This window comes from Mytilus galloprovincialis, chromosome 2 (genome assembly GCF_965363235.1).
Source record: "Mytilus galloprovincialis chromosome 2, xbMytGall1.hap1.1, whole genome shotgun sequence".
Lineage (NCBI taxonomy): Eukaryota > Metazoa > Mollusca > Bivalvia > Mytilida > Mytilidae > Mytilus > Mytilus galloprovincialis.
In genome coordinates, this window is record NC_134839.1 from 94059887 (window position 1) to 94080005 (window position 20119).

Consider the following 20119-nt stretch of genomic DNA (forward strand, 5'->3'; position numbering starts at 1 on the left):
ACAATTGAACATCGGAGAACTACTTAGGCCTCTTAATAATATAAAAGAGTTGAACATTGGATAACTACTGCTGTCTCTTAATAATCTTCCAGAGTTGAACATCGGAGAACTACTGCTGCCTCTGAATAATATAAAAGAGTTGAACATCGGTAAACTACAAATCTATCAAATAAACTCATAATAGATACCAGGATTGAAATTTTGTATAAGAGCCAGGCGCGCTTTTTAATAACGAAAGACTCATCGTTCGAATCAAAACAGTTAAAAAGGCCAAATAAAGTACGTGAGTTGAGGAGCATTGAAATTGCAAAAGGTTTTGCCGAAGCTAAGGTAATTTACTCCTTAGGTAGAAAATCCTCCAACAAGCTACTTTAATCGTATGTGCAAGTCTCGAAGTAACACATGAGATAAAAAAAGAAGTATGGGGGAAGGCCGTCCTGATAAAGAGATTTTAATAATCACCGACTGTTGTAAATAGATAATATTAAGAAATTGAAAGTCAGTAAAATCTTGAGTTATTGTAAATGTTTACAGTTTGTTTGAGTAGTGTGATATCGTCGTCAATGAATCGTTCTACCTCACTTATAGAATAGGTTTTTTTTATCTAGGAATGTCAACCACATTAAATACTGGTGTATCAGTTGAATGATGTTTCAAAAGTTCAGGCTTTAAGATCACTGAATAATTTATCAAGTTTGTTTCGCATCAAGACTAAAGGGACGTTGGCATTATCTGTAAAGTTGCATGTCCCGAGCTATGGAAGAAGGATATCGTATCCAGTCGTGCTATATTTGTGTCAAAATTGTCTCGCAACCACCATTACATTTACATTTGCGTTTCCATATTTAGTCTACATTGATGATACAGACGTTTTTCTTTACTTCCAAGTAGACTGATGTTCTATTCTTTATTTAAGTTTAAATAAAGAAGTTTGTGTTCTGTCATGGATTTTTCTATAAAAATTAGTATATTTATACAATATCTAAGAATATACGACTATGTTTGAAACATGCATTAGGATACTGATGATGAATATATGATAAAATATATGATCCAGGGTGTCTGCATATATGAAGAGGCAGTAAGAGCTGTAAAGTGATCTAACCGTGGTATGAGAACATTTTGAACTATGAAACAATTTAAAATTTAAAACAATAAGTTTGACAGCAGTGCGATACGTGTAGGATTTTTTTTTTTAAGCCACCCGGATATCATAAAGTTTTTTTAAGGTAAGTTTAAAAGAACTTTTTTAATATGTAAAATTTCGGCATGCAATTAATTATTCAGCAAAATTTTAAAATTGCATTTATCAAGTCTTCTGAAAATTTACAATAAATCCAACGATTCAACATGATGATTTTTATGAATTATGACACCTTTCATGAAATTAAAATTCAGAATTGCATAATCGTCTATAAAAATTCTTTCTCAAACAATTTATTAAATTGTAAAACGAAACATTTAAAAAGTCCTTTTACGATTTGATTTTTCAGTAATAATGTTTGATTTTTATTTTAACAATTGTAATAGAAATTGTTTTTTTTTTTTTTTTTTTAATAAAAGTTGACGATGACACCTGAATATACTACAATGTAACTTAACAAGTCACTAATATGGTTTACGTCAAAACGCTATTCAACAATTTAATTAATTCAAACAAGTTTAACGACTGCAATTCTTTACTAAAAAGCAATATGATTTCTTTCAAAACATTTGTCAAATCATTCTTTCACAATAGTTAATTTGAGACCAATGATTTTACCTAAATAATAAAAATACTTACCATATCCCTTTAAATGCAACGTAATATTGTTCATATTTTGATAGATCAAATGTCATGGCATAGAAGTCAGTGTATGGTCACCTTCCTTCAACTCTGGACTTATAGAACGATTAACAAGAGTAAAGGTAATTTGTTTCTATTTTATTACAATTTCTAATTAAAACAAAATAAAAAAAGTGGTCATTAAATGATATATTATATCGGTATTCCTGTTTTCCTTTTTTTATAACATATTTGTGTCTTTTTTTTTTTAAATTAACAATAAATTGAAATATTATTTTCCAACAAGGAACTCCATAGGAAATAAGCTATACTTAGCTTTTATGGAATATCCCAGGCTTTTTTCTAAGCACTGATTTTAAAATATATTGTGATACTATTTTGTACTGTCTTGTGATTTTTTGTTGAATTTTCTTGAATAAACTATACTATACTATAATAAAAAAAATGTAAATAGTAAAAAAAAATATTAAATATTTTTCGAAAAAAAAAAAAAAAAATTAGACAAATCTGTCAGACGTTTGATTCTTTGCGAATATATTTGTACAGTTTACTAACCAATAAACCCCGGAAAATTCTGTTTAATAAAACTTGAAATATGCAGTGTTTGGTATGCATTTTTATTAACTTATTTTGAAGGATAGCTATTTGGCTGACGTTTACAACACGTCTTTTGTTGTTGTTTCATGGACTTATCAAACCGACTTATTAGTACTAACACATTACAATGCTATGTATAGAAATTAATTTGGTTTACTGCGCTTGAGAGACCATTTACTTAGTTTACATCCTCTTCATTTACTATATTAATGTGCAATTTTAGTTTTAAATGCCATGAATGCGGTCTTAAAAGAATTTGATTGAGAATGTAAATCTCATTAGATATAAAGCTATTGAAAATACTGGTAAGTATCAAATTTTCTTGTTGAAATTATTTCAAATTTCAAACTAGGATAAATTTCAAACTAGGATTAAATTATTTGTTTTTAAACGTTATAAGTGTGTGAATGAATATTATTAATATTTATTGAAAGATAATCTTTGCCAGTATTACCATTTGTTTCAGTAATTTCAGTATTGTATGTTTTATACATCTATCTTCATCCATTTGATATGGTCTACTTTTAAAGCTCACCTGTATGCTTTTCTAATCTCTTTGCGTCCGTCGTCCGTCGTCGTACGTTAACTTTTACAAAAATTGTCTTTCTCTAAAACAACTTGGACAAATTTTACCAAATGTAGCCTGTGACACACTCATTGGGGTATCTAGTTTTAAAAATGTGTCCGATGTCCCTGCCTGCCACCCAAAATGGCTGAAATGGTAAAAAAAAAATAGAATATAGTGGTCAGTAAAATACAAGTTTTGTCTATTATTTTGAAAATCGTTTTGAATAGAGAAAATCTAACTGAATCAAAAATGTTCCTATTGAGCACTACAAATTATCCAAATACGTCAAAATTGTCAGACGCCTTCTGAAAAGAATTATTGCCCTTAAATGACAAATGTTATATTTTTTTTTTATAGTTTTGTCTATTATCTTAAAAACTATAATGGATAAGAAGAACATTTGTATTGCAATAATTATCAGGTGTCGACCCCTTATTACAGTTATTGCCCTTTGATGATGATTGGTTTACATTTTTTGCATTTTTGACTTATACCTTAAAATAATAGTTAGGTAGAAACATAAATAAGCAAACATTATTCGGAAGCCACCTTTGGTAACTTGAAGTATGTGGTATTCGATAAAACTTCTGTTCTGGTGCTATATGAACTACAAATTTATTTTGTTACAAATATATACGTATTCCTAACAACAAAGTTATTCTATATTTATATTTACCTATGTACATTATTTGATTTAAGTCCATTTTGTCCAAGGTTATAGTTTGACATATATTTTATATATTGTGTCATAGATCAAATTTCAGTGTATGTTTACTTGTTTTTATCAATATTTATCAATTATACTTCTTTATGATCGACTTAAATTCAATTGATATATATAGTGTGTATTCCTAAGTTGTAATGCCATATTACTGTTTCAGGTAAGGGTGAAGGTTGGCGCCTATCAAAGCGTTTCAACCCGCCGCATTTTTTTACTCCTCTCCTTAGCCAAGAACTTTTTGTTCAGTGGTTTTCGTTTGTTGATGTGGTTCATAAGTGTTTCTCGTTTCTCGTTTTTTAAAATATAAACTAGAACTGGTTTTCCGGTTTGAATGATTTTACACTAGTCACTTTGGCCTATAATGGTTAACTTTTTACACATTGTGAATTGGATGGAGAGTTGTTTCAATGGCACTCATACCACACCTTCTACAACTAAGACAATATGGATGAAATTGTCCGAAGACTCTTTATTGGAGTTATTGCCATTTAATAATATTTTTCACCAGTCAATGAAGTTTTGTGCGTTTTGGCACTGATGATAAAACATAACAGACACTTTAATTACAAAAAAATATCTAAGTAAACAAGATCTACTTACAAATCAAATTTTGTAAATATAATAAGTAGACCGCCGCTCTTTATAGGAGTGATAGCCCTTAAATGTGGTATTTTTTTCTACCCTGTTTTATGTTTTGAGCAAAAAGTAAAGAAGATAGAGAGAAAATAAATAGACTAAATAATCAGTAATACAAGATCAACAAAACAGACTTTTGTCATTAATTCTATTCTCCTCTACTATATGTTGGAGAGTGTTCTTTGTTAAATATGCACTTCGACCAGGCGAGCGATACAGGCTTTTACGAGTTTTTCGTTAAACTGTATGTTTCTATGGGTTTCTATGTACTTTCATTTTGTGATACGATGTTCAATTCTTATAAATGTGATGTATTTCGCTTGTTCATTCTATTATTTTTCTTTCTAATACTTTCATTGACTCCAAACTAATCCCATACGGATACTTATGTTCCGTATATATTTCTAATTGTTTATGCATACCGTCAGGTTGTATTCATAATATTCTTCACACATTAACAATCAAAGTGTTTCTTCTTTTATACATTGCTCACTTAGAAAATCTAGATTACGATGACTAATGTTTTTCATTTGTCATATCTTAATGATTTTTTTTTTGGTGTTGGTATATGTAAATTTTGAATAAATAAATAGGAGTTCATTTATTAAAATTGCTTTAAAATAAGAAATAAAAACTTTCATCTTACACATTTAATACTTTTTGAGTTGTTTACAAAATTTAATTGGATTTTGATTTTTTAAAGAACTGTTTAAATGGAAAACTAAGTACGGTAGTCGGTTAGAGTTAAATTGTGTCGTAATTACAATATCAGATGAGGTTAAATCGAGAAAAGTAGTATACGTCGTAAGATGAACATCATTTGTCGCAATATCGAACTCAATAATCGTTAAATCGACATCATATGTCGTGTTGATTGTGTGGAAATAATAAGATAATTTCATTTTTAAACACTAGTATAAAACTTCATATGAATTCAAAATATCAAATAACCAATTTACTAAATTCATTTATTAATTGATAAGCTATGATCGTTCATTTTATAGTATGATTGTGGCATTGCATTTTCGTAAATTCCATACTTATTAACTCACTGCTTACGATATTAATTCCTCATATTATACGTTATCTACGTTCATATCCGTAGATATGGATATTTTAACACCCTGAAGTACCCAAGTACACCATGAGGCGTAGCCGAAGGGTGTACAGGGTACTGAAGGGTGTTAAAATATCCATATCTACGGATATGAACGTAGATAACGAATTTATCCCCGGTCTTAGTCAGAATTGGGCGAGTTTTTATGGAAATTCGGGTACAAAGTGTAACGTGAAAACAACGTTTTTTTCATTATCTAAAAAAGTTTTTTTGAAATTTGGAAATTTTACATAGTTTCTACTGGGTGTAGGGATTACCTTTGGTAGAACCCTACAGGTAGTCAAATATAAGACGTTTTTAATACGGAGACAGAGAAACTGGATTGAATCAAATTTGGCGCTCAATGTTGTGAGAGTTACGTCATAGATGGTGTGACGTCAACGTGGGTCATTTGCATAGCTAGGTCAGTAGTCCCATTCCTTGAAAATTTGGCAGTCAAGTGATGCATTTAATGTAATGAGTGAAAATGATCGGCATTATAGGACAAAATCGTTAATGAATTAAATATTTAATTACAAACATCATAGATAATCTACAGAATTCAATATTTTACAAGGAGCAATCATAAAACTTAGGAAAATTTGCGTGAAGTTCCCCGGGATAATGGTTAGCAACGTCCGGGGATATGGGTTAGCAACACCCAGGGGCTATGGGTTTTGTAACGACGTGCGTTAACCAATCAAAATCCTAGATATATACTAAGCCGGGGATAAAAGTTTTTAGCTTCGTGCGTTATTATCGCATGTCTGTTGCTTACATGAGCTAATGGCAATGTGTCGTCAAGCATCAAATTCTGAAAAATATTTATTCAGTTTTGTTTTTTTTAAAGTCAGTGTGAAATATTAGGATACAAAATGTGCGTTTGTATTCAACGGTTGTATTTTTTTCTTAAATAGAATTAAGTATTTTAAATTGACAAGGTTGTTGTCTTGCAGCATGAATTGTATGAGACTGATATTTTCAACTAGAATATTTTTTATAAATAAATCTTTTAAATTGTATGCATAACATCTGTAGATTATCTGCCAAATAGGAAAGCTATACGATTGTGTCTCTCATATCTGTTAGCAGCAAAAAACTGACATGCATACAAAGAATCGTTTACATATATTTTTTTGTTGTTGGTGTTGATGGCAGTACTTACATATTATCTGTTAAATCTATGATTAATTTTGGACAGTTTAGAAGCTCGAAAAAGTGTATAGGCATCGGTCTATTGGTGTAGTTGGAATGCTGACATCTAGGTTTATTTTGTTTATTTGTGTCGTTATTTTAAGATACCTCGCTAAAACTAACTAGTATTCCTCATTGTAATAGTATATAATGTAAATAGTGCTTTTAAAAAAGTTTTTATCCATTCCCCTCGTTCAGCCATCTTTTGTACTTTCTACATTTGTAGCAGTTGACGAATTAAAATTTCCATGACAGTGATTTCCCATATACGCAGTTTGTATTTCGCACTTATTTGTAAACTTAAATAATCTTATATATACTTTATTATTGAAATCTAATCATACAAATCTACAATACTTGTCAAATCTCCTTTGTTTAACTTTAAATTCGTGAATTTGATATCGTTAAACCTCAAAACAGATAACAAATAAACAAGTAATAAGAAAAGATCACCCAGAAACTTGTCAATAAATACAAAAAATACACCCTGTTTGCAGAATATTGCTTGACACATGACTTATAACTTTAATATCTAAAACTGTTTAAATTAAAGACTAATTCTTTCGATTCCCCCAATTGTACTTGAAAGGATTGTTCAATATTCATATCTATCTATGATTAAATAAAAAGACTAAAAAAGGGGAATTAAAGTCTCTTCTAGAACTAATTTCATTTATAATAGTAAGAAAAAATACAAGATCGAACTTCTGTATGATTTTTTCGGTAAATGATTACGTACACTTGAGTTAGTTTGATATAGTTTTCACTACTCTAATAACACGGTTCTAATAACGTGTGTTCCTTGTGTATTTTTAAAAACACAAAATTCATATTTCTTTGCATTCCAGGTGAAAGCAAACACAAATACTTCGAAATATTTGTAAGTTGATTTTGGATAGATTCATAGATTCATTGGTGTTTGTTATAAAACGTCCAATTGCAAATATTTCATGTAAGCAGACGCCTCTTTCATGGAAATCTTAGTCCATCAACAGAGAAACGATTTATGTGCCTTAGTGTACCCACATGATGTTTAAAATTTGACAAGTAATGAGAACGCATATATACGGAAAGAAACTTTATAATGATTTTAAATAGTTTTAAATAGCTAGTATTTTTTTTAACCAGACATGCGTTATGCATTCATTTGAATCTATTCTGATATCTTTTCAAGGTCTATTGACCCAAGTTGATCAAACAAACATTTATAATAAGAAGTGATGTAATTGCAAGTGATACTACTGCTAGAATCCACCACAGACTAAAGGACTTGGATGTAAGCAACTAGGTCACCGTTTGATATTCAGAAATGAACAAAAACCACAACGTAAAAAGAGCCTGCTATGAAATTATCCTGCAAGACAAAATGTTCTTAAACTTAAATTATTCCAAATAGATTTTGAAGTAAAACAGTGGACACAGGAAAACACTAAAACACTGATCACTAACTAAACAGATCATTTATATATATATATATATATATATATATATATATATATATATATATATATATTTATCACATATTTGTTACGAATACGTTGGGTTTTGCATATGCAATAACCTCAAAATTAACCGGGGCAAAAAAGACGATATTGATATTGTGCCCTGATTCCAAATGACGTCACGTCATTGCGTCCTTGACGACACTCTTGTGATACAAAATTTAAAATTTTACCTGTTATGTTTCATTAAATTGGTATAATTGAACTTTGTGTCTCTATTCTGCAGAACTTAGATATGTGATAAATAGATTATAACATGTCTTTTCCATATTGGCCCTGGTATCATCCCTCGACCCATATCGGCCCTCGGCTAAAGCCTCGAGGCCGATATGGGAGTCTCGGGATGATACCAGGGCCAATATGGAAAATGCCATGTTATAATCTATATATATATATATATATATATATATATATATATATATATATGTATTATATACGTTTGTATAACATTTGAACATTCTCCTTTCTTTATATTTTCAGGACACATTATAAAATGAGCAAAGTGTGTATTTCTTTGCTAGCATAACAGAAAGCCGGATATGACTGACGGTACGTGATACTATAATTAATTATCATTTTTCTGTATATGTTCCGAACCATAGGAGTATTTTGTCCGTATACGCGTATGAACATGACCATGCATATGCCTACATACTCATATATTTGTAAAAAGTGCTATGTGAGACCCTCATATTTTTTTTTATCATATACTTAGCATTGATATGATAGCTTTTGCATATGTGTAATGAGCGGAAGTACACAAGCCATAATTTCCCACCCGGGCTGATAACCCATATCAGGGGCGTCTCGTGCAAAAACCCATAACAGTGCTTCTCGTGCAAATTACTTCCGGTGTTTCCGGTATCGATTGTTTTCTTTTCCATTGTGACGTCAGATATTTTTTATGACGACGGCAAAATTTACGGGGACTTTTGTGGGGATAGCTTAGTACTTGCTAACAAATGCCATTGACAATTAAGAATCATTTTATAGTACAACAAACATGGAGTAATAATGATCATAAAACTCTTCCAAAGGAGTAGGTCCGGTAAGGACCGATTTTGGCCTCAAATTTCAGGTTCATCTTACGAAAGATTTTGACCACTTTTTAAACACTTAAGTGTCTATTTCATTTGAATCAATTAATTTATGTGAAAGATTTTAACTGATTTAGTCATTAAAAACAACCCGATTCAAGCTCAAATTTGAAAAATCTACCAAATATGCCGGAAAATGTAACTTTTTAGATGATTTTTGTCAAAAATGAAAGTGGCCGCATCCGTGTTCATCCTCAACCTTTATATATGTTATGTATTATCATAAAATACAACTTACATTTCAATATTAAGGATGAACACGAATGCGGCCACTTTCGTTTCACACGAAAACTGTCTAAAATTTAACTAAAATGCAAGAATTTTGAAGATTTCAGTAATTTAGCATGACTTAATGGTGCTAGTACCCGATATATGTGCATTGTATTGTCAAAAACAGCCCATTTTTATTTAGCAGAAGCATTCTACTGTCCAATAAATAACTAAAAGTTTACATTTTAACAATTTTGTAAAACTGCTATATTTTGGGGCCAAAAAGGGGTCTTACTGGACCTACTCCTTTCCAATGTTACAAAATGCCTCTATAGGAAATGTTACCACACATATATATGGAGGTAGTGATGCTGTTGTTGGACAATTATAGTATACATGTATTTGATTCATAATTTAACTTCTTTATAAAGTTTTTGACTGTTTTAGTTATTGCATTTGTTTATTTGCCTTACATGAAACTATTGTCGGAAGTATATGATAAAGCGATTAATACATGGCCTTTTCCATATCAGCCTGGGTATCATCCCTCGACCCATATCAGCACCTCGACTCCGTCTCGGGCTGATATAGGGGTCTCAGGATGATACCCAGGCTGATATGGAAAAAGCCATGTTGTTGTTGGACAATTATCTCTATGTAATAAACAACACAGTTAACCCAGTAAGATTTTTTTTATAATTCCAACGCAGATTTTTTTAATTGTTTTTGTCACACATAGCCATTTCTCCGATTTATTTCAGTATTCAGTATTCATTTTGTTTAGGGGACAGCTGAACACGGCCTCCCGGGTTCGGCATTTTTTTTATCGCTTTGTTGAAGCCCTGTTGCTGGCTTTTTGTTGTTTTCTGAGTTTTAGTCGTGTTATTGTCTCTTTGACACGTCCCCCATTTCCATTTAAATTTTATTTCGGTAATTTCACAGTGGAAGAAGTGTGTTTATTTATGATTTGGGTGAATGATAACTTTCTGGTGGTAAACTTTTATATTTGAAATAATTTCTGCCCAAAGAAGATATGAGGCATAAATTTCAAAGAGGATGTCAGTCAACGTATAAGCTTTTCCGACATAAACAGCAAGTAAATGAAAAATAAGAAGATGGGTACAATTGCGAATGAGACAACTCATCATCACAGTCCGAATGATGCGGTTGTTTTGCAACTGTAGGACACCGCGTACTGTTTTCAATAGTGTGGAAACCCCTAACAGTATAGCCCTCGATAGAATACGATCATTTTAGGCTATCGAAAACGTTAGAGCGAGCTGAACACGTTCGAGTGAAGGACACGTAGATTTTTATTTATTTATGGATATAATTACATCTCAACTTTTACAAAACCTCTATTGTATCAACCTTATATACAAAATAGGCTGCATATCTATAAAAAGCCAAATTTATGATTTATTGTGAGCCTTGCATGCATACATCATATCATAAGTATATGTCAAACGGAATTATGTGAATTTTTCTCCAGTCTGTAATTAAGCCACGGTCACACCTTACCGGAAAGCACGAACGGACGTCTAAGGGATGAACAAAAAAGTTGTCTGTTGACAAAATTGGTATCAGTTGGGAGTCCGATGATGTACTGACCGAATAAATTGGACGTGTAACGAATGCATAACGGACACACACCGGATATGCAACGTACGAGAAACGGAAACGTACCAGACAGAACGGATGTCGAACGTACATCTAACGGACGAGTACCGGATAAAACGGACACCTAACGGAAGCATACCCAATAAAACGGATGAACAAGATATACGAAAAAATCTAAAGGCGACAATAATAATACATGTAAATCGCATAAATATTCAAAATGTTTCTGTGTAACTGGTTTTGGTTTGTTCTTCAAAATGTCGCCAAAGGGCAGTGTCTGGCCTGAGTAAGAGATGTTTGATTGTGAAGACGTGCCCTTACTCTAAGATCGGTTATGAATAATAAGAATTCATGAACCTTAAGAAATCTGATTGGCATTTCAGACGCGAAATTTTCTAATTGGCATTTATCCGTTTCAGATTCGTTCATCATCCGTTTTATCCATTATACTTCCGGAAGAAGTCCGTTTCTCATTCATTTAACATCTGTTTTATCCGTTAAACATCCGGTAGAAGTCCGTTGGTGAGGTTATCTTCCAGACCTCCAACGGATGTATAACGGACACGTAACGGATACAAAACGGAAACGAAACGGACGAGTACCGTACAAAATGGACGACTACCGGACGTTCAACGGACATTTCATCCGTTGGACGTCCGTTCAAAGTTTTGAACATGCTAAAAAATTTCTACCGGACAGAACGGAAGTCGACGGATAAACGGTACGCTAAACGGACATGCAAAGGATATGGACGGACGTCTAACGGGTAAGAACGGACGTCTTACGGACATGAACGGGTTGAAAAAAAGTTATCCGTTGGGCATCCGTTCGAGTTATCCGTTAAGGTGTGACCGAGGCTTTAGTTTTGGAAATCACTCATGTCTACGTCTAGAACAGCATTCTAAATAACTAGACTCAAGCTGGCAGCCACTTTTAGCAGCCAATCAAGATAGCAGCCATTCTTGTACAGCTTCTAAATAGTATTATAGTCGCCGTCAGCTGAAATTCGTAGCGGTTATCGGTAAAAATAATCTAAACTATCAATCGCGTTCACTCGAGATATAGTTTTTCACATTCCATTCATAAATCGCAAAAAGAAAAACCACTACTGACTTACCTTTTAAGTGATCGCACTGTAATAATCCTGACCTTCACATTTTCCAGAATATTTTCCATTGTAATTCCGCCATCTTCGTTTCTATGAGGATCATTTGTTTACATATGACATTCATCACTGTACGCAGTTTCCTGAAATGTTCCTTTCATTGATGTGATAAGGTTTCCCGCGCTTTATGCAAATTTTATGAAATTGAACTCCACGGAAACACTTCCGGTCAAAACAATGGCTGATTCCACCATTCAAAATCGTCTATGAAAAAGTGAAGGTCAGGATTATTACAGTTTCATAGACGATTTTGAATGGTGGAATCAGCCATTGTTTTTACCGGAAGTGTTTCCGTGGAGTTCAATTTCATAAAATTTGCATAAAGCGCGGGAAACCTTATCACATCAATGAAAGGAACATTTCAGGAAACTGCGTACAGTGACGAATGTCATATGTAAACAAATGATCCTCATAGAAACGAAGATGGCGGAATTACAATGGAAAATATTCTGGAAAATGTGAAGGTCAAGATTATTACAGTGCGATCACTTAAAAGGTAGGTCAGTAGTGGTTTTTCTTTTTGCGATTTATGAATAGAATGTGAAAAACTATATCTCGAGTGAACGCGATTGATAGTTTAGATTATTTTTACTGATAACCGCTACGAATTTCAGCTGACGGCGACTATACAGCATAATCAATGATACAACACCAAACAATTCAACAAGGTCATAAGACATCTAGAGGTCAATATACGGTTGTGAACAAGAAAGTAGTCCTTAAATTTTATTCTCAGAGTCTACCAAAGCTATTAATAAAATTAACAGAGACTATCAATCTTTAACATCCAAATCTGTAATTTATTGTTTTAAGAGTTTTTTTAATCTCGGTCAGTGTAATAACGGAAAGAAAAACAAAAGAAAGAACAACAAATTTAGTTCAGAAAACACACAAGTCTTTGATACTTGTATAAAGGGCAACATAAACAGATACATAGACAATTGATACCATGAAAAAATATACTGTATCGAATTTTCTTCTGATTTTAAAACTTTTTCTTCGCCTTGGCCGGGGATCTAAAAAAGAAAAGAAAAAGGAGACCACCAAGGCAGTTGAGTCTTTTGCATTGTTAGCATTTGTACCATTTGACAACGTAAAAATTTGTGTCATTTTAAAGATTTTCAATTTGAACAAGTATAATTTATAGGCTTTATACGATAGTGTTTTCCTGTTGCATGACTTTTCTATCAGAATCATTTGATGACTGTCCAAGAACATGAATCAGTTAGCATCGTAAACACCTGTTCAATTCAATCAATCATTGAAACGAGAAAAAGCACTTCGCATAAACCAACCATACAGAGAAACCGGGAATGTCAAGACTAGTATCAGATGTTCTAATTTTATTCTAATTAAAACTTGTAATTTGAAATATAGGGTGGAATATTTACATTGCCAGGTTATTCAAAAGGAAACCTGAAACAAAGAAATTGTTTTCCTTTGATGAAAATAATCCTGATAGATGGAGAATGGTAAAAAGTCACATACGGCTATTGTTTGATATGATTGGTGAAGCAGTTGGTTCGTTAGACGATCAAGCATCTATGACACCTGTTCTTGAAAACTTAGGGAACAGACACTTTCATTATGGCGTCAAACAGGATTTCTACCTGGTATGTATAACCATGTATGATACACGACATAGTATTCCACAAGAAATCGTTAGAATAAAACTTTTAGATAATATATATAGATAGATAGATATGACTAGTGTAACACCATATTGTGATATGAATATGGCACCCAATTCTAAGTACTTTCACTGGAGTGTGATATGAATATGGCACCCAATTCTAAGTACTTTCACTGACCTGAAAAAGAACGAACAACAAAATAAGCAGACTTTCAACCAGTCATCTGTCAAGTGCTTGAAATATTTGTTTTCATACCTTTTCGGAAACGAAGAAATAAGCTGTAAATATGTAAATTAAATAGAGTATTAATATGCTAGTTACCAAAGAATTGTTAGTCCCTAAGAAATGATATTTACTTTTTACTTTTTTACTATAGGTGTTTGGTGAATGTCTAATTCATGCCGTTGAGGAAGCGCTAGGTGATAGCTTTACCGATAAGGATAAGGATGCATTCATGACACTGTATCATTGGGTTGGTGGATGTATAGTAAAAGGAATAGCAATGGAGTCTTATAAATAAATTGTGTCTACCTGGAAACAGTATTGCCTCATGTTAAACATACATTATCAAGTGTACTTGGATACATGGAACCATTTCTGTGGTGTGATTTCGTGTATTTTTATTTTTTTTTATAAAAACAATGACTTTTCTGCTCACCTGTTAATGTCATTACTTGTTTTGTGGCGGATCAAGATTTAAAAAAAAGTCGAAAGAGAGAAGACTGTATAACAAACTTTATTGTGATAAAAACAGATCTCATTAAAAATCAAGTTATTTCTTTTAATTTCAGTGTACACAGTAGAACAAAACAGAACAAAATGAAGTTCAGATGATTAACAATTAAGTCTGTCTAGATAAACAATATGAACACTATCACTTCCGACTTGTTGTCCGTCTTCGTCAGCACAGTAACACTGTGACCCTGTACACTGAATTTCGTCATAGCTACCGTCGGCTGTACAACGGAAAGATTTCCCAATCATACCAGTTTCCTGATACTCAGCTTGAGAACGTGCGCACTCTGTAATTAAATTGATACAGATTAGAATTAAATGTTGTTTTTATCAATACGTTTTAAGCATAAGAAAACAAATATTTTTATTGGAGTGAAGATCGCATTTATCATTCAACCATAGCCCTTGTGTGATTGGCTAGTGCCTTAATCACTGCTTTTGGAATAAAACAAAATATAGTGCATTGATCACAGCTCTATAACATTGACTGAACATTTCAAGATATTCATCAATGAAATATATACTCAGATACTAGTACTCAAGTTACAAAATGATGTGTAAGTGTATAACCATACAAGTGAAGAAAATTACTACGAAATGAATTGTTGAAGTAAATTAAATTAATATCTAAATTTAAGTTATCTTTCATCGTACATAATTATAGCTGAACCTATTTTATACTTTCCCACTACACGATAATATGAGACTCCGATTCATGGTATTACATTCCAATGCTTAAAATAATCAAAATATTATTTTATAGTTCCAACCGCAAAATAATATTGGAGGGCGTCTGACTGATATAGACAGAACGCAATAAGTGTATCTAAGTAGACATACAACGAAATTAGTTTTCAATAAAGATGATATATACTAACTGCATGTCTGTTGTTCGGCCTCCCAACGGTTAACACTAAAATCTTCAATTTGTTTACCGTCATCTTTTACACAGTAACATCTGAAATTGACAATATTACTAATACGAAAACGCACATATTTTGTAACCAACTTAGACATAAAAATAGCATTTTATAACCAAAGAAAAAATAACGGACGCATAGTATTTTTCGGGAAATAACTTTTGGCGCAGCAGTTCTGAAAAAAAAAAATCCGTTCTTTAGTACCGTATTTGATTATTTTTTTTATTACTTTATGAATTTAAAATCATAATCGTTTTGCACGATTATTTGGCAGTGCGCTAACTCTGCTATAAGAAGAAGACAAGACGGATTTAATTAATCTAATCAAGAACCCATTAAGGGCATCATTTTACAACAATATTATATTATATCTTCTATCCTAATCAAGATTTGAGACTAGCATGATAAAGTCATCAAAGTCACACAATTGCAATTTTACCGTAGACAATAAGTATGTATGGTCAGGTACATCTTGGGAAAGTATATCCTTAGTATATTCTTTTTGGTGATAGTTTGTTGTTCTTTAGATATCTTTTGACTACTAGATATGAGTGCCAATGAGACAACTCTCCATCCAAGTCATAATTTGTAAAGTATTTGCACACCTCGTATATAGATTTATAGCCCCCTTCTAAATGAAGGTACTAGGTACAATTATATTCTTTCATTGATGTACTATCATGCAGTTCCCTTCAGTGTTTTAATGAAAATCGATTATATTCAATTGGTATTGTATCACGCTACTTACTGAGACCCTGAGCACTGCTTTGGGGCGTAGTTCCCCTCGCTGTCACAAACCGGCTTCCTTCCTCCAACCATACCCAGCTCTGAGTTTGTATGAAACTGTTTCAATTCACGTAGACAATGTTTTTCTGAAAGGATGGAATGCGTTTAAAGAGCTATGCTGTATTATAATATTTAATTATTACATATGTATATAATTTAAATGGGGCAAACGTTTACTATTTTCCTTTTAAAAACAGTTGAACAAAACTCTAACCACTGAATAAAACACAAGAAAATGCTGATTCAAAACATACGGAAAATGAAATTATTCATGACTTGAAAAAGTAATTTATTCAATCATTTTGATTCTTAAATTAAAATGTCCAAAGTATTCATCGACATACAAAACAACATCAAAGGTATTATTCCAATTTGGACGACTCAAAAGTATTACAATCTTGCTGTCTTAAAAAAATGTATGTTGCACACTATGTAATGGATTGAGAAAAGTACCTATGAAAAACACTGAAATAAAAAAAAAAACTGCGCAACAACCAAACGAAAATTAATTTAATGTGTCTCTTCGACAGTTGTATTAAAGCCAAATCAGTATGTCTCTGCATTATTTTTTTATCAAACGCACTAATAAAAATACCCATTATTTGTTATAAAGGCATATTTACTATGAATATGTAACAACAAATGTTTGTTTAATCTTTTCAGATTATGATATTATCAAACATGAAATCAAAGTAAGTCTAGTATACCCATGACAGTCATATCAATGTTGTAAAAAAAAAAAAAAGTTCAGAACCTATCAAAATTTTAAAATTTCACAAAAAAAAAGAAGATACGTCTATTCTCTTCCTTCAAAGGTACAGGGTTACTATAACTTTGCGACATGAAATGGAAAAAGGATTAATTTCTGACTAAATGTAGTTTTCACTATAGACATTAATGTATTTAATATATACCTTCACCGTAACTGCGTGTACGTGCAGTCGCTCCATCCAGAAGAAATAAATAGCAAACACTAAGAATACAGACAGCAAAGTTAAAGGCTCCCTTCATTTTCGGTATGGTCTTTACAATTCAGAAGTCAGAAATACTTTGAGACAATCTACAACCCCCATTTTATACATATCTTCCACTGCCAGAAGCTAACAGACATAACTCAATATCCCATTTTTGGGCACAGTGAAAGTATTTATGTAACATATGGCTACATTCAGATCCCTGATAATTGGACACCTTGCAATTAAAAATGTCAAGAACAGAAAGCTGGAAGGAATGAATATACCAACCAACATTAAATTATATAATGATCAAAACAAATATTGTCTATGTTAACTATCTGATAAGGGAACATTGTCAATTGTGATAACCAACACTGTAACACCGTGCCTTTCGGTTGACATTAAAGCAGATGTTAATACATGTATAGTACATCTGATTAAAATCATTACATATATTTACATGTCTTTAGGCTTTGAAAAAGTGACGCAAGTATTGTCTATTCACATAATGTGCTTTTTTTTAATTTTGTTTTCGGGTATTGCACTCCAAAAATGATACCCCTGGTCTAGAATGTACAAAGTGGTGTATACATGCAGAAATTTTTATCATTTTGTTTTATAATATTTTACACAAAAGTTCATTACATACAGTATTTGTAATAGTGAGTTTGTAAAATCCCTGAAACATTGAGAGATTTTGTAAAACCACTAGCAGTTTAAGTAATTTTTTAAACTCCTGAAGTTTTATAGGAATTTTATAAAATCACTGAATGATACGGATTTCACTTCACGTCTAATATTGCAATGCTTTTCATATTTTTTTTGTTAGAAATGTCTCTCTTTGCGGTTCAATTGTAAAAAGACCACACCCTACTATTTATTAAAGTTTCTAAATCTCCTTTAAAAAGTTTGGCCTCATTCACAAAGATTTCGTGTAATATCCAAAGTGTTGAAAAAAGACTAGCTCTTTATTTACTATTTACCTTAACTTACATAATTAAACTAATTTAAAATGTGTACAAAACAAACATATCTCATATTTTCCAGTAATTCTGAAATGTCCCAAAACTTGCCAAAAATCAGGTATTTCATAATTTCCGTATCTTAAAACATTTCACATTCCAGCTAATAAAGCGGAAAAAAACTCGTATTTCATTTTACAATTCTATCGTTTAGTTTAGCTTCTAATACATAATGATGTTTTTTCCTGTATAATCCATACAAAATATGTCATTTTGTCACAAACTGTATCTTGGGAAAATGCGCTGTGACCTATCATTTTTATTATAAATTCTAAGTGTTAAGCATATAATATATGTTTTTTCTTTTAATTAAGTGTTTCAGAAATTAATATAAATATATGTACATCTTTTTACCAACGACGAAAAGTCTCTTGTAGAGATCTTAGAATTGATATTGATATATTTTTTATATGTATACATTGAATTAGTTATGTAACTTCCACCTCTTTATTTCTTGCTATTCAACCAAGCCTTAGGTGAGAGGTTAGTAAAGCGATCTCGTGGATTTTATGACATTTTGTAAGGAACAGTATAAAAAAAAATGCGTTACAAAGTTTGAATAACCAGTGGCGGATCCAGAAATTTTCATAAGTGGGGGCCCACTGACTGACCTAAGAGGGGGCCCGCTCCATTCACGCTTCAGTGATTTCCTATATAAGCAACCAAATTTTTCCCAAAAAGGGGGCCCCCCCCCTCTAAATCCGCCTCTGATAACAATATGTAAGTATCTGTAACACTTTTGGTGATAAAGCATTACATAAATTGTAGAATAATTTAACTTCAAATTACCATTATAGAAAACCCGTGCTACCAGTTTAATTTAAATATAATGTTTCAAAGATATTTATATCTCTTGAAAAAGTGTTTGTCGTATATTATTTAAAATCACCCATTTGACCACAGCCTACTTCGTTATCACAAAATTCAAAAGTAGAATATACTGCATTAAATTGATTTACGATGTCAAAGTTTAACAGTTATATAGTTCGGATGAAGTAAGAAGCATGATGTACTGCGTTTTGGTTTCCAGTTGTGAAACGAAGATTCTGCCACGAGACTATCTGACAACAATGAATTTCTGGATAAACCTCAAACATCCTTTCATTATCTGTACAACCCTAACGAATCAGTAACGTCATTTTTAAGATTTCATAATAGGAAAACTCTCAGCTGATTGATGAAAGATTTTTCCCGCGTAAAACGGGATCTTATTTACTATGTCTATATGAATAATTTTACAAAGTAAAACAAAATATAAATGTCAACAATATATGATTATTCAATATATATCCAAGTACCATAGAAATCATTTGAATTGTTTGCATCCCACGTCTTCACAAATTATACCACAGAATAAAGATAGGTATAATAATTAAAAGAAAACGTTGTAAAAGATTTTCACATTTAAAATATATAGTAAAACTATTCTTAGCGATAGTAATATTGGTAACACACTTTTATTTATATAAATTGGTCTAAATGAGATTTCCTATCTTTGCGATAATTTATTTTGATATTTATCACCAAACATTTTATACAATTTTAGTTTAAAATCATTGATCATATTTGTCATTCTTATTTAAAAGAAACTGTAAGAATGTATGGCATGTGTATATACACAAGAACTTTCAATTATCATGCAGTAACTGTGATTATCTTTTATTATGGGTTTTTCTTTTGTTTTTGGTTTACTTTTGGTGAGGGGGCGTAAAAATTTTCAATAATTTTGTACTTTTCCCACTGATTTTTAATGTGTTTTAATGTCTATGTATTATTTTGTATCCTATGTTGGATAGGCGAGTATTCATGGAGGAAGTTTGACACCGCCATATATTAAAGTGCCTCTCTAGCAAAAAAGTAACCAACAAAAACTC

At 31.8% G+C, this 20119-nt stretch overlaps 1 protein-coding gene and 2 long non-coding RNA genes across 3 annotated transcripts; 2 read left to right on the forward strand and 1 right to left on the reverse strand.

Moving 5' to 3' along the window:
- Positions 1-1006: 1006 nt before the first annotated feature.
- Positions 1007-9129, forward strand: LOC143064916 (uncharacterized). Its single transcript, XR_012975350.1, has 3 exons — positions 1007-1229; positions 1828-1908; positions 8581-9129. It is a non-coding gene; the product is annotated as an uncharacterized LOC143064916 (long non-coding RNA).
- Positions 9130-12925: 3796 nt separating this feature from the next.
- LOC143064918 (uncharacterized) lies at positions 12926-14646 on the forward strand. The gene is made up of 3 exons (XR_012975351.1): positions 12926-13243; positions 13592-13805; positions 14203-14646. It is a non-coding gene; the product is annotated as an uncharacterized LOC143064918 (long non-coding RNA).
- Positions 14547-17327, reverse strand: LOC143064917 (equistatin-like). The gene is made up of 4 exons (XM_076238131.1): positions 17182-17327; positions 16230-16353; positions 15440-15519; positions 14547-14848 (listed from the first exon to the last, which is right to left on the reverse strand). The coding sequence occupies exons 1-4, from the start codon at positions 17276-17278 to the stop codon at positions 14661-14663; spliced, it is 489 nt and encodes a 162-aa protein (XP_076094246.1). The 5' UTR covers positions 17279-17327; the 3' UTR covers positions 14547-14660.
- Between the last annotated feature and the right edge of the window lie 2792 nt (positions 17328-20119).

What these genes read in the sequence shown, in the direction of transcription:
- LOC143064917 (XM_076238131.1), bottom strand. Translation starts at nt 17,278, where the DNA reads ATGAAGGGAGCCTTTAACTTTGCTGTCTGTATTCTTAGTGTTTGCTAT. An exon ending in TACACGCAGTTACGGTGAAG is followed by an intron (nt 16,354 to 17,181) that starts GTATATATTAAA and finishes CCATCCTTTCAG; the next exon opens with AAAAACATTGTCTACGTGAA. An exon ending in GGCCGAACAACAGACATGCA is followed by an intron (nt 14,849 to 15,439) that starts GTTAGTATATAT and finishes ATTTAATTACAG; the next exon opens with AGTGCGCACGTTCTCAAGCT.